The following is an 18,076-nucleotide window of genomic DNA, read 5'->3' on the forward strand; positions in this document are numbered from 1 at the left end:
CTTGATTGAGACAAATAGGACCGTTAATGTATTTGCGGATATACACTTATAGTAGAATTAAGACTCTCCTACGAAACAGGTCTGGTTGACCTCCTTAGTGCAGGCAAGCTAAGCGAGCAACTGAAACACCTTAAAAAGGCTACTGTTCGGAAAGCCTGCTATGACAATAAAACAGGCCTCTGTCACCAGAAAATGGCAGCATCACGTACCGCTCTGCTGGCAGCCCTGCTGAGACATTCGTCCCAATGCTTCTTGCTGCTCACTTCTGTGATTCCCATCTCTCCACAACAAAGCTGTGACCTTCGATCGCTTAAGGAAGCAAGATTCTTTGCACGAATTAGATTATCAACCAAGATGAAGGCGTCAGAAACTCTCTGCAATACGAGGTTTGATCCATGCAGAAGCCTCGGGTTTCTCAAGGGACGGCACCTGCAGGTGAAGCTTCGCTGTAGCTGCTTCAATTCGTCTTACCCAGGGAAACGTGGAAAGGTTTGATCTGAAGATTGCGTTCGTTGATCCAATGACACATGATAGAAGCTTACAAGGCTGACAATGCCAAGCACACATATAAGGAGTATAAGTGGTCTTGTGGACCGCTAGCCGCTCCTTAAGGGCTCACTAATTTGAGGGCTTCACGATCAAGGTTGCCATCAGTGATCAAATCAAGCGCGGCGCCCTGAGCGCTGGCTTTGCAGCGCACTTGCCCGCTTTGTTGCACTTTGGAGTATGGGTGCTAGATTTAACAAGCTTTCATCAAGGGCACTCTCGCATTAGACAATTCTGCAGGGCATCTAGGAACAGTCCAAGGTGGACACCGGAACACTCAGACTTTGAAGATACAAAGAATTGTGGCACTCAATCAAATCACATACAAAAGCAAAACAGCACGCGTGTGCCAGCCTGACACCCCTAGGACTGCTGACAAGCAGTCTTTCACACTCAAAACCACCGATGGCCGCCAAAGCACCTGAAACCTCAATGAGTAATGTACACTGGAATAACTGACATGGTGCTCAAATGGCGAGACCTGGACGCACATGCAGGGCAATTGCATCTAAAATGTTGCAGCCCCGATATGCACACCATTAGTTTGTGTGCGCACATTCTCCGCACGCCCAGTGAACCTTTGCGTGCCCTAGATTTCCTTGCTCATGGAAGGCCACCAGACACATCTTGGTGCCCTGCCATGCCCAAAACTTTCCTGAGGCCTGCTGCAATGCCCAATCGGCAAATGATGGACATCACAACCCCCATTCGCCTTGCGAATTGAGAAACACCCTGGCGCGCAACGGTCAGCCTGCGGCCATTTCAGTGGAGTCCTCATTATCGCCATCCACAGAGCTCTCTGGAGTCTCATCCTCTTCTGCAGCATGCCCCGGCGAGGAGTGCTCGGCGTGCTCTGCAACCCCGTTGCCATTGCACGCGCCCCTGCCGCCGCGGCCCCGGCCCCTGCCACGGCCGCGCCCCCGGCCGTTGCTCAGCTTGCGCTTGCTCTTGCTGCCGGGTGGCCGGCCTCGCCGCAGCGGCCCGCTACTGCTCTTCTGCTGAGCTGCCAGCGCCGCAGCTCCATCCACATCCATGGGAGTGGCGGCCTGGACGGGTGTGAGGTACTGCAGCAGGGCCAGCGCAGACTGCGGGGTCACCATGCCAACCTGCTGCTCTGCAAGGGACGCGGAGGCGGGTCTCTGCACCTGCGCCTGATCGGGCTGATCAGATGCCTGGGGAGCTGGCGTGGGCTGAACTGCAGGTGCTCTGCTGCCAGGTGTTTGCTGCTGCCAGGGGGACGGCTGCTGCTTGTTCGCCGAGTCCACGGCTGCAAAGCTGCTGTTGCGCTGCAGCTTACCATTCTGCGACTGCAGCGCCTTGCCCTTGTCGTCCAGGTTGCGCTTCTGAGCCCCGCCTGCACAGCCATGCTATCCCACTGAAACACTGTGTCACACATTTTCGCCATTTTACCTGCACTCAATGCCCTCAGCTTTCACAGTTTCTACTGTAACACAAGTGTCCTGGGCTCACCGCCAGGGATGCCCAGAAACCGCTGCCGCTCCTCGTCCTCCCTCGGCCGGTGCCTGGCCATGTAGGCCTCGTCAGAGGTGTCCTCGCTGCTGCTGCCCTCCCCGGGCTCCCCTTGCAGCACGTCGCGCAGTTCGTCTGGCATCTGCACCTGCCCCTGTGACTTGAGGTGGCACCGGAACGCCGCCACCACCGCCTCCCGCTGCATCAGCTCCCCGTCGGGCAGCATGCGCACCTGTGGCGTGTTGATCTCCGCCACCTGGGCACAGACAGACAATTCGCATTCACAATCCTTGCATCTCGGGCACTATTGGCAACAATTGGGATCTCGGGCCGATTTATGAGGGTCTCTTTCTGCCATGACATGACAGCACGTAATTCAGGAAAACAACCCCTTCCTTTAAACATACAGAAGGCACTTGAAAACAGGATCAAAATCACTGACGCAAGAGCTGGTATAAGAAGTGTCACCTGCACGCGCTCGACGAATTTGGGGCCGGCAGAGCCGGACATGTGGGGCATGATCATGTCGCTGCAGTCGTAGTCGTTGCGGCGGCGCTTGGCGCTGGTGCAGCGCTCCAGGGAGGGCTTGGTGGCCAGGCCTAGAACGCTGCGCTGCCGCGTCGGCATGCTGCGCATTCCCGGCAGCGCCCCTCCTTTTCGTGCCTTGGGCGGCGGCGCAACCCTCTTCTGCGGCCGCTGCCGCTGCCCAGGTTGCTGCGACAGCACAAGGCCCACAAAATATCAGCCAAATTGAAGCAGGTGGAAACTGATTTGCATGTTGTCTCTTTTCTAAGAGAGCATACAAAAAAAGTCCTGATGGAAAGGGGCACCAGCTCACAAATACAGTAAGTTGTCAGAAAAAAAATGACTATCACATATGATGCATGGCGATGGTGGCAAGATTACCTGCTCGAGCTGCTTCTTCACCGCTGCCAAGTGCCTTTGGCAGAACTCAAGTGCAGCATAGGTACACGCTGGGAAGGTCTCATGCTCGACTTGCAAATCATGCTGCGAGATGTCCATAACGACCTCCTGCAAGATGCATGATGGATAAGCATGACTTCCATCTGCTTGCTGCAAGAAAACCTCCCAAACTCCACATTTCGCTTGCAGAAAATGCCACACAATGCACAAAGCAGACGAAGATCTAGCGGACAAAACCCATACCTGCTTTGAGCTGCGAACTCCTGCCAAAGCTGCAAAGAAGGGGTGCTGCAGGAGAGTGGGGGCTGCCAGCTCCTTCGCCTGTTGCCTGTCGTGTCTGCGCCTGTGCTGCGCTGGCAGCCCATCGCGATCACCACCCTGTCCTTCTGCAGCCCATTTGGGTGTGCCAGCTGCCTGCGGGACGCTGCTCCGTGCCTCCTCCAAAGCAACGTCTGACTGCTGCATTGCTGAGACAGCGGGTGCGTCGCTTCCCGGCTGGCCGGCTGGCTCGGCGGCCGGCTCAGACGTTGGCTCCAGGGGGCTGGCGGGAGTGCTGGCCCCGACCGCAGCTGATTGCCGCAGAGCTGACAGCTGATCCTCATACTGCGCCTGCTGATGCCGCAGCTCCCTCAGCCGCAGCTCTAGCCAGCGGGCCTTCCACTCCGTCTTCCGCCGCCGGTGTTTCCATGCGCTGGACCGTTTGCTGCTGCTATGTGGCTGACCTGCATGGCAACACCATTTGCTCGTCCTGAGTGGGTTCAAAGTGGTTTCAGGAGCTGATTCACTGGACCAATGCTATGTTCCTCAACATCCAAGATGCCTTGAGATCTGCAGCGCAAAAGTACCTGCACTGCCGGGCTCATTTCGCCAGGGCTGCACATCCACCACGGAGGCCACGTGCGGGAGCCAGAACGAGGCTGCCGCCGGTGCGCCATCAGCATCTTCCGCATCAGAGCCAGAGAAGCTGCTGTAGCCTTCGTCCCTGTCGCTGTGCATGTCAAACTGCACGCACACAGATCAGCAGTTCAGCAATGCTCCAGGCAGCCTGCACACTTGTTTGGCAGCACTATCCTTTATTTCTTTATCCTTGGAGCATGCCAGTAGAGCAGTTGATTTACAATCAAATGGACACCCACCTGGAAATCATCTGCATCTGTGCACGAGGGAGTCTCTGCTGCAACGCCATGCTGAGCTCCCAGGAAACCAGAGGATCCCATACGAGGTGTCATGCCTGCCCCTGTCTTGGGTGTGCCAGATGGCGCCTCGCTCATGACAGATCCCTGGCGCAGGGCCAATTTGGCCACTTTGGAAGGATGGCGCGCAGCCGCAGCAGCTGCTAGCTCTGCCTCTGCTGCTTCGCGAGCTTCATCCGCAGCTGCGGCTGTGGGGCCCTCGGGATGCAAGAGAGCAATGGCCTGCACATAGACACATGAGGTCATAAGCATGTCCATGCCAGCGTGAAGATACAGGTCAACAAGTGCCCATCTGAAGCATCCTTTGGTGTTTGTCCGCTGACCCACCTTCCTGCCCTCCAGCTCAGCCGCTTGAAGCTGCTTCTTGCCAGCACGCAGCATTGACAGCGCACTCTTGTGCACCCGACTGCGCTTCTGATTGTATGTCATGGCATTGCTGCAGATCAGCTCAAAGTCCGCCACAAGTCCTCTCCATGTGCGGTACTCCCTCCCGCGCAGCTGCATTGCAAGCCCACGCTCATCACCACCATCTATGTATTCTTTTGCATGATCCACCAAAGAAACAAGTCATATGTGACATGTGTGACCAAGTTATCGGCCACAATGCAACTTACAAATGGGTATCGCATCAACACAGACAGGGCAAGATTTTTTGAAAGTCAAAGGAGACACACAGTCCACCATCCTTTTCATCTCATGAGCATGTCCATGTAACTGTCATCATCAAAGGTGCTGCAGCAGTGGCCTTCCTCACCTTCTCCTTCATGCGCTGGAAGCACATAGGCTGCTTGATAACATCATAATAGCCTGCAGCGTCCTCCTCGCGCACGGGCTGCTCGAAGAAGCCATCGCTGTCCATGCGGCTGATGTTGATCAGCAGGGTGATGAGGAACTCCAAGGGTGCAAATCCAACTGCTCCAGACATGGCTGCTGGTGGCACTGCTGGAGTGGTGGCAGGCTCTATCATGCCACCACAGGACTTCAACTCAGGTCCTAGTGGCATCCTTCCTGCCACGTTGCATGCAGAAAAGACAGCCTCCAGGCCATCTTCCTTGCCTGTTGAAGGGCTTTTTGATGCCTGATGGCACCCTGCTGCCTCACACGTGATCCTGCCCTGTCTTCAGCTGCGCCTTCTGGACCTCCAAAGTTCTCGTAGGCAGCCCGCAAAGCTCCGCAACCCACACTCGCCGGGCGATGCTACCACAGCCCGAAGAAGGATGTGGCCAGAACAGGAAGGCAAGCCACAGGAAATGTCTGGGCTGGTCCCAAAAAACCCTTGGCACAGCTTCTCGTCCACCCTTTCGAAGCGCTCGACAGACCTCTTGGCGGCAAAGCCTTTGTCCCTCAAGCCTTATACAAAGCAACCATCCACCAGGTGCAAGCAAGGTAAGAACTCTGCCGCCCCCTCCCGGCACGGAGATCAGCTACGGGGGACCACTTTCGGGCGGGAAGCAGAAGAGTTGCGACCTCTGGCAGTTTCACGTAAGCGGGGCGTTCCGAGCCATCTGCCTTGCGCTCTCAAGAGTAATCTCTACCTACCAAGGGATGCTGCTCTACGAAGTAACGAAACGCATACATCATCATTTTTTGGACTCTGGCGGAAGCGACAGACTCTGAAGACGGCTTGCAACCCTGTCTATTGCGGCGTTCCTGTAAAGCATTCAGATGCTGAAAAGCAATGGAAAATATGGTAGGAATCAGATAAATGTGCACGAGAAAGACTTTTGAAGGCTGTAGTGTAAGTTCGACAGTCACCGTACAGCAAAAATAGGTTTGGCGGAAGCAGATCACTCGGATCGATGTTCTTGCCATTTTTGCCAGATGATAATAACGTGCTGGATGTAAATACAGACGAGGCCTTACAGATTATCAACGATGATCTAGGCAGCTTGCTATGCTGTGAAACCGACCAATTTTGGCGGACGGTACTTGAGGACAAAAGCCTGCACACTTGCCTCACGTCCTATTTACAATATGGCAGGTGAGCGATCAGACCAAGTGATTGTACAGGAACAATACTTTGCGTAATCAGTAGCTTTCCAAGACTGTGTTGGCCTCTTCAAATTGTCTTTCACTAAGGACTCCCAAGCTGCAGGCGTGGCTTTGACTCAGTTCCACAGAGTGATGCAACCTTCACTCAAGCGCACGTCCAGCTGGCCAAGCGGGTCTTCCTCACGTTTCTCCGCATGTGAGTCCTGCGCTGTCAACACCATCCAAAGCTGACTGATCGAACGCATGCATGCGGCCAATGATGACGCCCTCTTGAGTGGACGCGCACTCGATGAAACAGCATAGCCGAGGACCAAAGATGTGTCCGGCTGATGCAGGGTGACCATTGCAGAGAAGGGCGGTCCAGCTCAGACAGAGCAGGCGAAGCTTCTGTATGATCGATGGCTGCTGGATGTCCCCAAGCTGCTGGACATAGCTGCGCTGTACGGCCCAGACAATCCAGACCTCACGCGCCAGCTACTGAGCAAGGTGGAGTTCTTCACAGTACATCGTCATGTCAGCCTGCATATGGGGTCTTCTGCATGTCAGAGGAGAATCGAGGAAGTCACATGCTTGTCAACTCACATGCTGGTGTGAGGCAGGCATTCACGCTCCAGCCGCGATATGGCAACGATGTGGCCGACCTGGTGCCCACGCTGGTGTCAAACTTCATGGACGTGTGCAGCGCCCTGCAGGACGCAGCACAGAGGCTGCGCAGCAGCCCAGACGCCGCCTCGCTGCAGAGCTTGCTTGGTGCGTGTTGTCCCAGCTCCTGCATCCAGTTCAGTTGTTCTGAAGGGAAATAATTTCCGCCTCCTCCAGCAACCGTGCTGTAGAGTATGGTCAGCATGCTGACGGGCACGAAGTCTGATATTTGTGCAGATGGGCTGTCCTACTGGGAGGATGTGTCACACACCCTGACGGCGTTTGTGGAGGCGTTCCCTCCTGCTGCTGGGCTGCTGGTGCAGACAGATGGAGCGCTTCTGGTGCAGCTGACGCCCCTGTACAGCAGTCTCATCCCCCAGCTGCAGCGCAGCCTGGCAGCCGCCTCGGAGCAGACACCAGCCGTTGCCAAGGTGCCAGCCCTTAACTTCTATTTTCCCTTTCCCTTCCCTCATTACCAGCCTAAGTCGTGCCTTTGGGGCAAGAGCTATGTAAAACAGGTGTGAACACACTGTGGTCCACATGTAAAACCTTCAGAGCGGGGAAGCCAATGCAGAAAGCACAGAGCGCGCATGTCACTGACTGGTTGCTGCTATGCGCAGATGTGGCGGCAGCTTGGGCGGCTGAAGGAGAGCATCGAGAAGCTGGCCTACAGCCTGCTGCACAAGGCATACCTGGACAGGGGGGCCCAGGCGCTCGTGCCAGCACAAAAGAGCTGGGCCAGCATTGTGCCACAGACTGCTGCAGCCCGGGGGGCCGCCCTCATGACAGCGCTGACAGAGGCTGACGAGCTTGAAGGCGATGCAGAAGCGAGCCTGCTCAAAGGGATGAACGCCCGGCACGGCTCGGACCGGGCTGTGATGAAGGCTCTGGATCAGGTGTGTGTCATCCAGGTCCTTGTCTGCATGCATGTCTTCAGCTGATTGATGATGACAGTTTATGCTTATGCAAAAGGCACAGAGACGGGCTTGGGTGTCATACCACCTTCATATGGGTGAGACATGTACATTATCCAAGTTGCCTGTTTGCAGCATTGAGGTGGGATCTGTCGCTGCAGGGGCACATCACACTGGACAAGGTTCAGCAGGACTATCTCATGGTGCTACTGGGGAGCAAATTGCTGTCTGCTGGCACCTCGAGGGTGACTTCAAATGGCCATGCGGGTATGTCACTGCAAGTCTGATGCAACATTGTCGCCCATCTGGCATGTTGACCCTTTTTTTGGCCTGCTGGGTCATATCTTTTGTTCAGTACATTTACAGTCTGCCACACCTGACACATCCTTGTTGGATTTCGTTGTGGCATCCTGTTGCACTGGAACACTGCATTTCAATTTGCCCATTTCTGTAGTTTGGTTAAAGAAGGCGGTGCAACACCTAATTCATGCCTGGCTCTTGTGTCTGGTGCAGGTTCTTCCGGCGCGCAGCATGCAGAGCAGCTGAACAGGAAGGTGCAGAAAATCCAGGAGGTCTTCCCAGACTATGGCGCCGGCTTCTTGGCGGCATGCCTGTCTGCCTGCGGCCAGGATGAGGAGCGTGTGATCCATCAGCTGCTGGAGGGGTCACTGCCGCCTGAACTCAGCAGACTGGACCCCAAAATGCCCCTGCAGCCCCCAGTCGCACAGGGCAAAGGAAAAGGAAAGGCCGATGCTGACCTTGGTAAGCAACTATCACCCCTCTGAGCTACTGATTTCCATGGCAAATGACATTGCCAGCAAGCAATAAGCCGGCGATTTGCTTGTGGAACAGCAGTAGTCAAGTGCATGGTTTTCTGGGGTGCAGGTGACGGTGCGGCAAGCTCTGTGCCTGAGCTGTCATGGCGCAGCCTTGCCATCACAGATGACAGCGCACAGCCCAGTGGGTCTTCAGCCCCACAGCGCCCTCCATTAGGCCCTTCAGCTGCCAGTAGACCAGTACACAGGGTGCGGCACTCTCTCAGAGATGACAGTGAAGCAATTGCTCAACTCCTCATTGCCAGAGAGGCTCTGAGGAGGATTTTTTAGCCAGCTCATGGGGTTCATCTGGATAGTCTGCATTCCCAGGGGTTTTAAGTCATTGAGATGTTTGTGTGGTCAATTGCAGGGCGTGTCGAGGTTTCTGGACAGGACTGGTAATGAGGATCGTGCTGCCATCAAGCTGCATGCAAAGGCTGCAGAGTTTGAGTACGATGATGAGTACGATGACAGCTATGATGACCTGGGCGGAGGCGGCGCGGATGGCATTGCAGACGTTGAAGGTGCTTTTTTACTTCATCAATTACTGCTGCAGAAGCAATTCTGCAGTGCAGTTGGGAGCTATGTCCCCATTGTCGACTTGGAAAGGACTGAATGCCTGGATGCATGCATGGCCAACTGCAGGTTGATCCGGTTTTGCATGCTAAATAGCACAGCACTGCCGCAGGAGATGCATCGTTAATATCTGGGTCAAGAAGGGTGAAGCGTGCATATCTGTGGGGCAGGGGATGACGAGGAAGCTGCGCTGGCAGCGAGGGGCATGGCGCCAGCCAGGCAGGGACCCCCCTCTCGTGGCCCCTCTCCCGGTCGTGCAGGCGCCGCTCCTTCCTCCTCGAGCGGCCCCGCACCGCCAGGTCAGGCAATGCAGCAGCAGCAGCAGCAGAGGCCACAGAAGTCGACCAGGACATGGATGCTGGACGGGCGGCTGTACAACTACCCCAAGCCTGGAGCCGTCGAGTTCAGGGGCAAGGACAGCGCGACGCAAGCGCAGGACGCGGCCAGGGCAGCTGCAGATGCTATCCATGGGCTCGGCAGGGTGTGTGCTGTCCTGGACACTATATGCTGACTTGTTAATTTGTTGTCACACTATGCTCTTGACAGCCTGCCATGTCAGAGGCATTATTGTGCAATGCACTGCAACGTTCCCGATCGGATTATGCAAATGCGGCATATAGGAAAATACCATACCTCTATCTTAGCAGTAGTAAGCAGACGTGATTAGATCCTGACATCTGAATGCTGTTGTATAGGGTGGCAACGTGCCTCCTCCAGCGCCTGTAGAAGATGCCAATGGTCAGGTAGACGGAGATGCAGGAGAGACTGCTGGGACACAGGGCCAGCAGCCTCCCAGTGGGCAGCCAGGCCGTGGCAGGGGCAGGGGAAGCAACGCATTCAAAGACAAGCACAAGGCGGCAATTGCAAATCACCACCGCAAGGACCGTGCGCTCAGAAAGATGGGGCCTCCTACGTGAGACTGTTGGAGAAAGAGGCATTTCGTGGCTCTGCGTGTATATGATGTGCAGGTACATGATTGTGCCAACTTCTCACTGGTCAAAGGCTGTGCGCGAACAGTAATTATATTGCTGAAACACCCGAAAAAGAACAAAACCCAAATTTGAACAACCTAGGAATATCTGGCAGTTCAACTTCTGAGGCACCAAGCATAGTACCGTGGTTTGCTTTTTACATGCAAATGCGGGTTTGGCACACAAGATCTCTGGCCATGTAACTGGTTCAGTGGTGAACTTCCTACAGCTTACCTAACAGCGCTCTAGCACTTAATGAACTTGAAAGCAACCTACGGTATGTGGTCAACCCAGACAAAGATAGTCACAGCAACATCTAGGCTCCTGTCCTGTACTATTATCCCCAGTCTGTCCTACCTTACAGCTCACAGCAATCAGCGTTCAAGCGACAAGGTCGGAGATGGGTTTGCGGTTCATGGCATGCACTGCCTTGCGGGCTTCTTTGCGCAACGCAGGCAGCAGGGCTGTGCAGTGATTCGCCTGCTTCAGCAGATCCATGGTCCTGTTGAGCAGCCGCGCCACGTCACCATCGTCCAGGCTGCAGTCCTCCATTGTCTGCTCCCACGTGCTGCCGCCTGCCCACGCTTCCACCACGCCTGTATCACAGGAGACCATGTCGGAACATCAGATAGACCCTGCAGCGCCAGACATGCGTGGCTTTGGAGACGGCTCGTCTGTTAGGCTTTCGATCTTAGCACACTAGGCTTGCGCCTGCAAAGCACAAGTACAGAGGCACAACAGGAACCTCTCCATGTCAGAAAAATACAGGGCATGAGCACATGCAAATCACAACTGGGTCCTTATTGGCGTATTTCATGTAGCAGTTGGGATTGGCTCAAAGGAGAGCTCTTTCGCAGGCAGCACAAGAGCACCAGATCTGTCTCTCCCTATGGAACCACGGATGCACAGAAGGGAAGGGAGAGCAGTGAGCAGGGCACCTGACAGGCGGAGGTCCACAGAAAGCGGCGCTGCGATGTCGCCCTGCATCTGCAAGTCGTACAGCTGCTCTCGCTCTTCCTCCAAGGCTTCGATGGCGTCACAGACCGCCTGCGACGGCTCATACTTCGCGCTAATGGAAGGCCGCGATACGCTCTCCCCCGCCACTATTGCTGCCAGCGTGCCTGCCAGCTGTGGAGCTGCAAGATCCTGCGCACAACATACAACTCCATGGGATCTCCCTTTCAATCAGTCACCATGTGCTCCTGGGCCAGGGGATCATTGTTACATGACGTGCACTTGCGAGGCAGCCCTTTCTCCTATCTTCTGGCGCTCACTCTGTCTTGATGTCTGCATACCTCATTCTCTAATGAGTCACCATGCGCTTAGAGGATGGTGCATGCAGCGCTCTGCTGAGCTCATGGCGTCAATGAGATGTGGACTCACTTGAGTGGCCTGGCCCTAGCTCTGGCTACTAGGCAAAAGAAGACCAGGACAATGACAGCACAACGACTTGACAGGAAAGGCTAACAATGTCTCAGAGACAAGTGGCGGTCAGGTGGGATGCTGGGGATAGAGAGCAGCAGTCAGCACCTGCAGAGCTGCGCTTGTGAGTGCTTTCGCCAGCCACAGCTCGTTCTCCCCGGTGATCTGACGCGCCACCTCACCCAGCGGCTGCGCCTGCACCAGGGCATCTGGCAATGTCATCCGGCAGTCATTAATAACTCCAGCTTGTGACCCTTTTGTGATTTTTGTGAGATATTTGTGACATGCATGCAGCTTGGAGGGACAGAGGAACGGGTTTTCTGTGTGATGTGGCCATGAAGGAGGTGCAGGCACATGTCTCCATTTGAACCTCGAGATTCATGCAGCATGGGAGAGAAGAAGGAAGAGATGTCTTTGTGTGCTTGGGAGCCGACCTGCAGATCGTTGGCTGCCAGGGCGCCGGCGGCCACGAGGACGGCTGTGACGTCCTGGAAGCGCTGCCAGGTGCTGGACAGCTGCCCCTCCAGCGCCAGCCGCATCTCACCCGCCCGCCGCTGCAGGATTGTGGCCTGTCCATCAACAACCACCTCATATTCAAGTCCGAGCCCCTGACAGCGACATATCTCGGCCAGGTGCCATCATTCTTTGATCTTCTTGCATGCACCACCATGCGATGCATGCCGAGATGAGCCCAGGGTCACCAACCGCCAGGGAGTACTCCGGAAATTCTTCGGTAATGAGATGACACCCATGCAACAGCAGCTGGCGATGTTCGACTAAAGGGAAGGATCGAGGCATGGCAGGACACAATCAAATGCCATGCATGCTGTCATTGGGCGCCCAAGTAGAAGTCCTCACCTCAAGCCAGATGACTACACATGAGCTGCCCTGCATGTATGGCCTATGCCTTATGGCCTTGGATTTGCCCAACAACAACAACATCAACAACAACGGAGGAGGCAGGGGAGGAGGGAACGCCGTGCCTTGGCGCGCAGGCGCAGGTCGGGGCGAACGGCTTGGCGCAGGCCGACGGCGCTCTTTGCGCGATCTGCATCGGCGCGTGCGGCCGCAACACGCTCGCGGCACAGCGCCACGCCGTCCTCCACCTCCGGCTCCAGCTCGAGGGGCGCGATGTACTGCGCCTGGGGAATGCGCGACGCCAGCACCGCTGTCGTCCCCGTGCCTGCCGCGCAACCGAACCAAACATTTAGACTCTGTTGTAATGCATTTGTGAGTGCATGCACCGCATCTAGTGGTTTGGCTGTATGCGCAACTTTCGTGCAATTCTGAAAAGACCAGCATTTAGTGCTGTAATACATTCCTTCTCTCTGGCGAGAGACATACATGCATAGATGTTCTAGAGACCCTGTTGAGGCGGCCTCCTGCTGCGCATGATGCGGCAATAATTCTGCCTGGGCTCTGGCGAGGAGAAAAAATGCAAATGGTGCGTCTGAGAAGATGGCATCTCACCCTGGGCATAGAAGGCGCCGCCCTTGCCGGCGGACCATGATCGCGCTGCATCGGCCGCCTCCACAACGGCGGCCGCAGCGCGGCCGCCCTCGCCCGCCAGATCACCTTCCATCACCGCCGCGATCTGCTCCGCCCTCACTTGCACCAGCCTGCACCCAAGCCACTCCCTTTCGCCCCACTGGGCCAAAATTTCATCCGACACTCTAGCTGTCGTACACTGGCCACGGAACGCACATTTAGACAGAACGACACAGCTGCTATATCTGCGCATTGCGGCATTGGATGGCAGGTTCACTGTGCAACTGTACAAAAATAACAGCTCTCATTGGGACAAGTGTCCACTTGGACAATGGGAGTACTGCATGGTTAGCGGAGCCCACCTGTTGTCGGCGGTGAGGCAGAGGAAGCGGGTGTCGGAGGAGTCGGCGCGCAGGTCAAGGTTGGGAGCCGCCAGGTAGTCGACCTCGGCCACGGCCAGCGCCGGGAGCGGCTGCGACGCGTCGATGTCCTCCGCGGCAAGATCAAGGCCCACGTTGCGCGGCATCCCCAAGAAAGCCTGTGCGCGGCAGGGGACACGATCAGGTAATGTTTTTCTAGCGTCTGTATGATTAAGGTGGCTAATACGAAGCCAGAGGCCACAGGGCACACATGCAGGGCGTCTGCAGCATGGTTTGCTGGTGTCAATTCAATGTAAGTCTAAATTTCCTGTCACACTGTCAGCGCCCAGCCGGTCTGGCAAACACCACTTTAGCACAATGCCTCGATTTCTTCTGATGGATATTGTAGGACAACTGTCGCTTCACAGGGCCCACTCCTCTGTCAGCTTGCTGGCTTGGCTTTGGGTCAAATGGCTACACGCACCAGGAAGTCCCGAGCGGCTGCAGCTCGCGACTCCACGGCCTGCTCTATGAGCAGCTTCATTGTCCGCTTCTCTTCCCGCAACCGCGCCTTGGCTTTCTCGTACCTGCCAGTCCAGCAAAATTCTCAGTAATCCAGGAAATGAAGCGCCACACAACAAGACATTTACCTAAAAGTACAAGAGTGATGGTGTGAAGCACAAGGCAGTGCCATACCTGGCCACCACCTCGTCCACTGTGCCTTCCAACCCCTCAGCCGCCGCTGCCTGCTCAGCCAGAACAGCGGCGCGCTCCTCGATCTGCTGTATCTCCTGCAACCTCCTCTTGTACCCTCCCCCGCCTGCAGCAGTTCAGGGAGACCCATCAGGCTCGCTCACCATCGCACACATCCCCACCAGCGGACAACCTGATTTCATACGCTCCATGCATCAATGCGCCGCAATTGTCAACGAGCTAATTACTTGGTGCATATTTGTAGAACTCACAGTTTGATTGCATTTGTGTATGTGATACACCGGTACAAGACAAGTACTGTCAATGTCTCGAATGCATTTTCCTTAATGAGCTTCCAGGGAAGATCAAATTGGGAACTTTTTGGGAGTCAGGGTCCAGGAGGCCCGAGGTAGTTGCTCAATGAAGCAATCAGGACTCGCCTAGCAACCACCAAGGTGTAGCAAAACATCTGCAGTCCTCGCATTGGACTGGAGGGGCATCAAAAACAAGAACAATACGCAGGAATGCACCGCAAGTGTGAATGGGGACCAAAATGGCGGGTAGCAGGAGCGCACCGAGGTAGTTGCTGAAGGAGCGCTGGATGAACGCGCGCGCCTCCGCCAGGCTGCGGCTGTGCAGCAGGTTGAGCACCATGCCGTAGCCCGTCGCAAACTGGCTCTGCAGCGCCTCGGGGCCCCTCATAATGATCCCATGCACGTCCTCTGGATCCTCAAAGCGGCTCTGCAGCACCACGCAGTTGCCTGCATGGCCACAGCAGCGCATGTTTGTGGGACGAATGCATCATGGGGATCGACTGCAAGAGGTCATGGGTCAAGGCTGGGCAGACCAAGAGTTTCGCAGCTGCGTTTATCCTGACAATTGCGTTCTCCTCAGGAATTGAATGTATCACATCTACATCTAGGCTGGGTTAAGCGAACACATGACCCGTAACACATGACAGGCAAGGCAGGGATGCAATGACAGTCCTCCTCGGTCTATGGAGGCACTCACGAAACTATCTCACGTCAGAAAGTCCACCATGTGAGGAGCAAGAAAAATTCTCACCTGTGGTGTCATAGCCTCTGCGCCCGGCCCGGCCGGCCATCTGGAGCAGCTCGTTGTGCGTCAGCATCTGGATCCCCTGGTCTTTCCGCCGGGAAAGGGTGGATATGATTGTGGAGCGCGCCGGCATGTTGATGCCTGCTGCAAGGGTTTCCGTGGCAAACACTACCTTCAACACCCCTGCACAAGCCAAGCGAAGCTTCATGCATGCATGCTATTCCCGCAAATGTCAACTTATTCCACAAGAGCAAGTCTCTCATTTTATATGGTTTCTAGTCAGCTGCTCACCTTGCTGGAACAGGCTCTCGACAATCCCTTTCCAGCCTGGCAACAATCCTGCATGGTGTGATGCAAATCCCTTGACGAGCGCAGCGACTAGATTCTCCTTCACAGCCTCTGGCTGATCAGCCCTGCATACCAACCCAACAATGCCTGCTAAGCACTCAATTAAAGCGATGCAATGATTTGGTCATGAGAGTCTGTTGACGAATGGTGGAGTGTCAGGAGGAAGTTTCACCTGAGGCTTTCCAGCTCGTAGAGGATGAGCATCTGCTCGTCTGGAGTGGTCAGGGACACCCCTTGCTTGTCCAGCATGAGGGCAGCTTCGTCACATGCTGCTCTGCTGAAGATGAAGTAGATGGCTGGCAGCATGGCCTTGCTGGCCAGGGACATGACCACTTCCTCCAATGGGGCCATTCTCTTCCATCTGGGCTCATCGTACTGTAAAGTCACCTCTCCGTTCTCACTCTCCCTCCCATCCCTGCACAGCATATAAAGATAGCATACCAAGAGCCCATGGCCAGCCAAGAGTACATGGGGTGCACCACAAATCAGAAGGGGAGACAAGCAGACCTGGGCCTTCAGTAGAGGAATCAATTCTCTGCATGTGAAGCCGCATCAATTGCCGAAAATTGGCCTGCACCTGAACTTTGCGCTTCTCATGTGGTCCCAGCGGCCCCAGTCAACTCCCATGTACTTCTCTGGCTCCGGGCGCCGCAGGGCAGAGTTGAGGGCTCGACCCTTGCTGCCAAACAGCGGTAGCAGATGGGTTGAGCCGCCGGCAGCAAAGCCAAAGTGCCACTCCAATGGGACCGGCCGGTACCTCGTCACAACCGTCTCGCAGCTGCCATGCACCTGCAGAGCATACACATGAGCACCCTTCAGATGTCCTGCAGATGAGCACCATTTCCCAAAAACGCCCAAATACGCAGGAGATTTTAGGCAGGCATGTCCACTATACCTGCCTATTTCAAGCTGGCACTGTGAAGGAGGAGTGGCACAATGTGATGCATGCATTGCAATGAGGAGGGCCAAGATGCAACATCATGTGGCAGGCGTGCTGACCTCATCAATCCAGGCGCCGAGGTCATCAGCGTTGGCCACGGTTGCTGACATGGCACAAAGCTGGATCTGAGGCGGGCAATTGATAATGACCTCCTCCCACACTGAGCCGCGCGAGGGGTCTCCCAGATAATGCACTTCGTCCAGCACTATCAAACCCACATCATTCAGGCGCTCCACTGCGGGTGCCTCACCTGCCCCACCATAGCATAGCATGCTGCTCAAATTGCAGTACTGAATTTTTGCCTGATGGTTCAGGCAATGAGAATACAACCTCATCCCCAAGATGAGGACGCAATATGCATGCATGCAATTTTCTGTTCTGTCTCCATAGAAATACAATATTCTATAAGATTCATGCCGGCTTGACAGAAGGAACCAGGAAGAAAAACTCATTTGTTGAGGGCCATTGCATCGCGTATCCAGGCAGGCTGGATGGTGACGCACCTGCTCCCCTGGAGTCTGTGCGGTACATGATGTTGCGCAGTACTTCGGTGGTCATGACAACAATCGAGCTGTCCAGGTTCAGGGAGGCATCGCCAGTCTGCAGCCCAACCATGTCGCTCCCAAAGCGAAGCCTCATCTCATACAGCTTTTGATTGCTTAAAGCCTTCAGGGGAGTCGTGTAGATGACCCGCTGACCCCTGCACACAGAACATGCACCCTTCTTGATGGCCTTTAAGCATGCAGGCATGACCTTCTCTCGAGCAGTACTGAGCATCAGTCGAGGTGTATCATACATTTCTCTTATTGAACAACCAGGAGGTAGCAAGTACCTTGCAAGCATGGCAATCGTGGCGGCCTCTGCAATTACGGTCTTTCCAGCTCCAGTGGGGGCACTGACCACGACTGAGGATCCACGCAAGAGAATCTCCACAGACTGGGCCTGGAACTTGTCAAGTGCAAACGGCAACACTGCGGTGATTTCTTCCAATGTCAATTTCCTGTTGCCAGCCGCAAGCAGGTCTGACACCTGCAGTGTCAGCTGTCTGTCTTCATCCAGTGAGCTTGTACTGACACACATCAGATGGCGGTCACAACAATTCAACCGTTTCAGTTTGATGCTTTTGATGGGTACTGTTGTCACCGCACCTGTATAGGATCTTCTTTGAGAATGCCTTCCTGGCCTGCCAGCTTGTTTGCTACATTGACTGGAGCCTGATACATTGATGCCTCATCCAGATCATCTTCCTCCGATGTGTCTTCATCCAGATCATCTGCTGTGACCCAGCTGCTGGAGCCTGCAGCTCTGCTGCTATGCACGCGCCATTGACTTCCTGCACTTTCTGGGGTTGACCGGTCCTGTGATAGATCTGTCTGTCGCCTGGAGTGTGCAGTGCTTGTCTGGGATCTTCTTCCAGCCCCGCTGAATTGGCCTGGGTATCCCGGCCCTGCTCGCTGTGACCCACAATGCCTGGGCAAGAGAGAACAGAACAGCAGACATCTGCTGTCCCTTGTGCCTTGGCTGCTTTCAGAAAGCTTTGGCAAGAAACATCTGGGCAGCATCGGGCTTCCTTGTCACAGGGGCTTGTATCTATGCTGCTAAGTGCTGTGCTTGTTTCCTGAGATTCTTGTCCTTGCATCTAACTGTCCACGCTTGCAATTGTAGTATGAAAATCTGAAGTTCGCACAGAATTCCTCTTCTTTTGCACATGTCTTAATGCTCTT

The 18,076-nt window shown here is 55.1% G+C and overlaps 3 protein-coding genes across 3 annotated transcripts; 1 reads left to right on the forward strand and 2 right to left on the reverse strand.

Annotated features, from left to right (window-relative positions):
- Positions 1–736: 736 nt before the first annotated feature.
- COCSUDRAFT_65166 (hypothetical protein) lies at positions 737–5,547 on the reverse strand. The gene is made up of 9 exons (XM_005649728.1): positions 4,888–5,547; positions 4,461–4,631; positions 4,077–4,355; positions 3,786–3,942; positions 3,184–3,662; positions 2,923–3,048; positions 2,485–2,730; positions 2,017–2,272; positions 737–1,900 (listed from the first exon to the last, which is right to left on the reverse strand). The coding sequence occupies exons 1-9, from the start codon at positions 5,134–5,136 to the stop codon at positions 1,293–1,295; spliced, it is 2,571 nt and encodes an 856-aa protein (XP_005649785.1). The 5' UTR covers positions 5,137–5,547; the 3' UTR covers positions 737–1,292.
- Positions 5,548–6,107: 560 nt separating this feature from the next.
- Positions 6,108–9,583, forward strand: COCSUDRAFT_40549 (hypothetical protein; the record flags this gene model as incomplete). The annotated part of the gene is made up of 10 exons (XM_005649729.1): positions 6,108–6,114; positions 6,475–6,611; positions 6,725–6,875; positions 7,005–7,198; positions 7,388–7,663; positions 7,843–7,948; positions 8,195–8,443; positions 8,567–8,706; positions 8,867–9,020; positions 9,243–9,583. The coding sequence occupies 10 exons, from the start codon at positions 6,108–6,110 to the stop codon at positions 9,581–9,583; spliced, it is 1,755 nt and encodes a 584-aa protein (XP_005649786.1).
- Positions 9,584–14,434: 4,851 nt separating this feature from the next.
- Positions 14,435–17,432, reverse strand: COCSUDRAFT_13690 (P-loop containing nucleoside triphosphate hydrolase protein; the record flags this gene model as incomplete). Its single annotated transcript, XM_005649730.1, has 8 exons — positions 14,435–14,766; positions 15,071–15,247; positions 15,356–15,477; positions 15,585–15,812; positions 15,996–16,201; positions 16,412–16,587; positions 16,856–17,052; positions 17,185–17,432. 8 exons carry the CDS (start codon positions 17,430–17,432, stop codon positions 14,435–14,437), a joined length of 1,686 nt encoding a protein of 561 aa, XP_005649787.1.
- Positions 17,433–18,076: the final 644 nt, after the last annotated feature.

This window comes from Coccomyxa subellipsoidea (genome assembly GCF_000258705.1).
Source record: "Coccomyxa subellipsoidea C-169, whole genome shotgun sequence".
Lineage (NCBI taxonomy): Eukaryota > Viridiplantae > Chlorophyta > Trebouxiophyceae > Coccomyxaceae > Coccomyxa > Coccomyxa subellipsoidea.

What these genes read in the sequence shown, in the direction of transcription:
- COCSUDRAFT_65166 (XM_005649728.1), bottom strand. Translation starts at nt 5,136, where the DNA reads ATGCCACTAGGACCTGAGTTGAAGTCCTGTGGTGGCATGATAGAGCCT. An exon ending in TGAAGAAGCAGCTCGAGCAG is followed by an intron (nt 2,731 to 2,922) that starts GTAATCTTGCCA and finishes GTGCTGTCGCAG; the next exon opens with CAACCTGGGCAGCGGCAGCG. An exon ending in AATTCGTCGAGCGCGTGCAG is followed by an intron (nt 2,273 to 2,484) that starts GTGACACTTCTT and finishes GTCTGTGCCCAG; the next exon opens with GTGGCGGAGATCAACACGCC.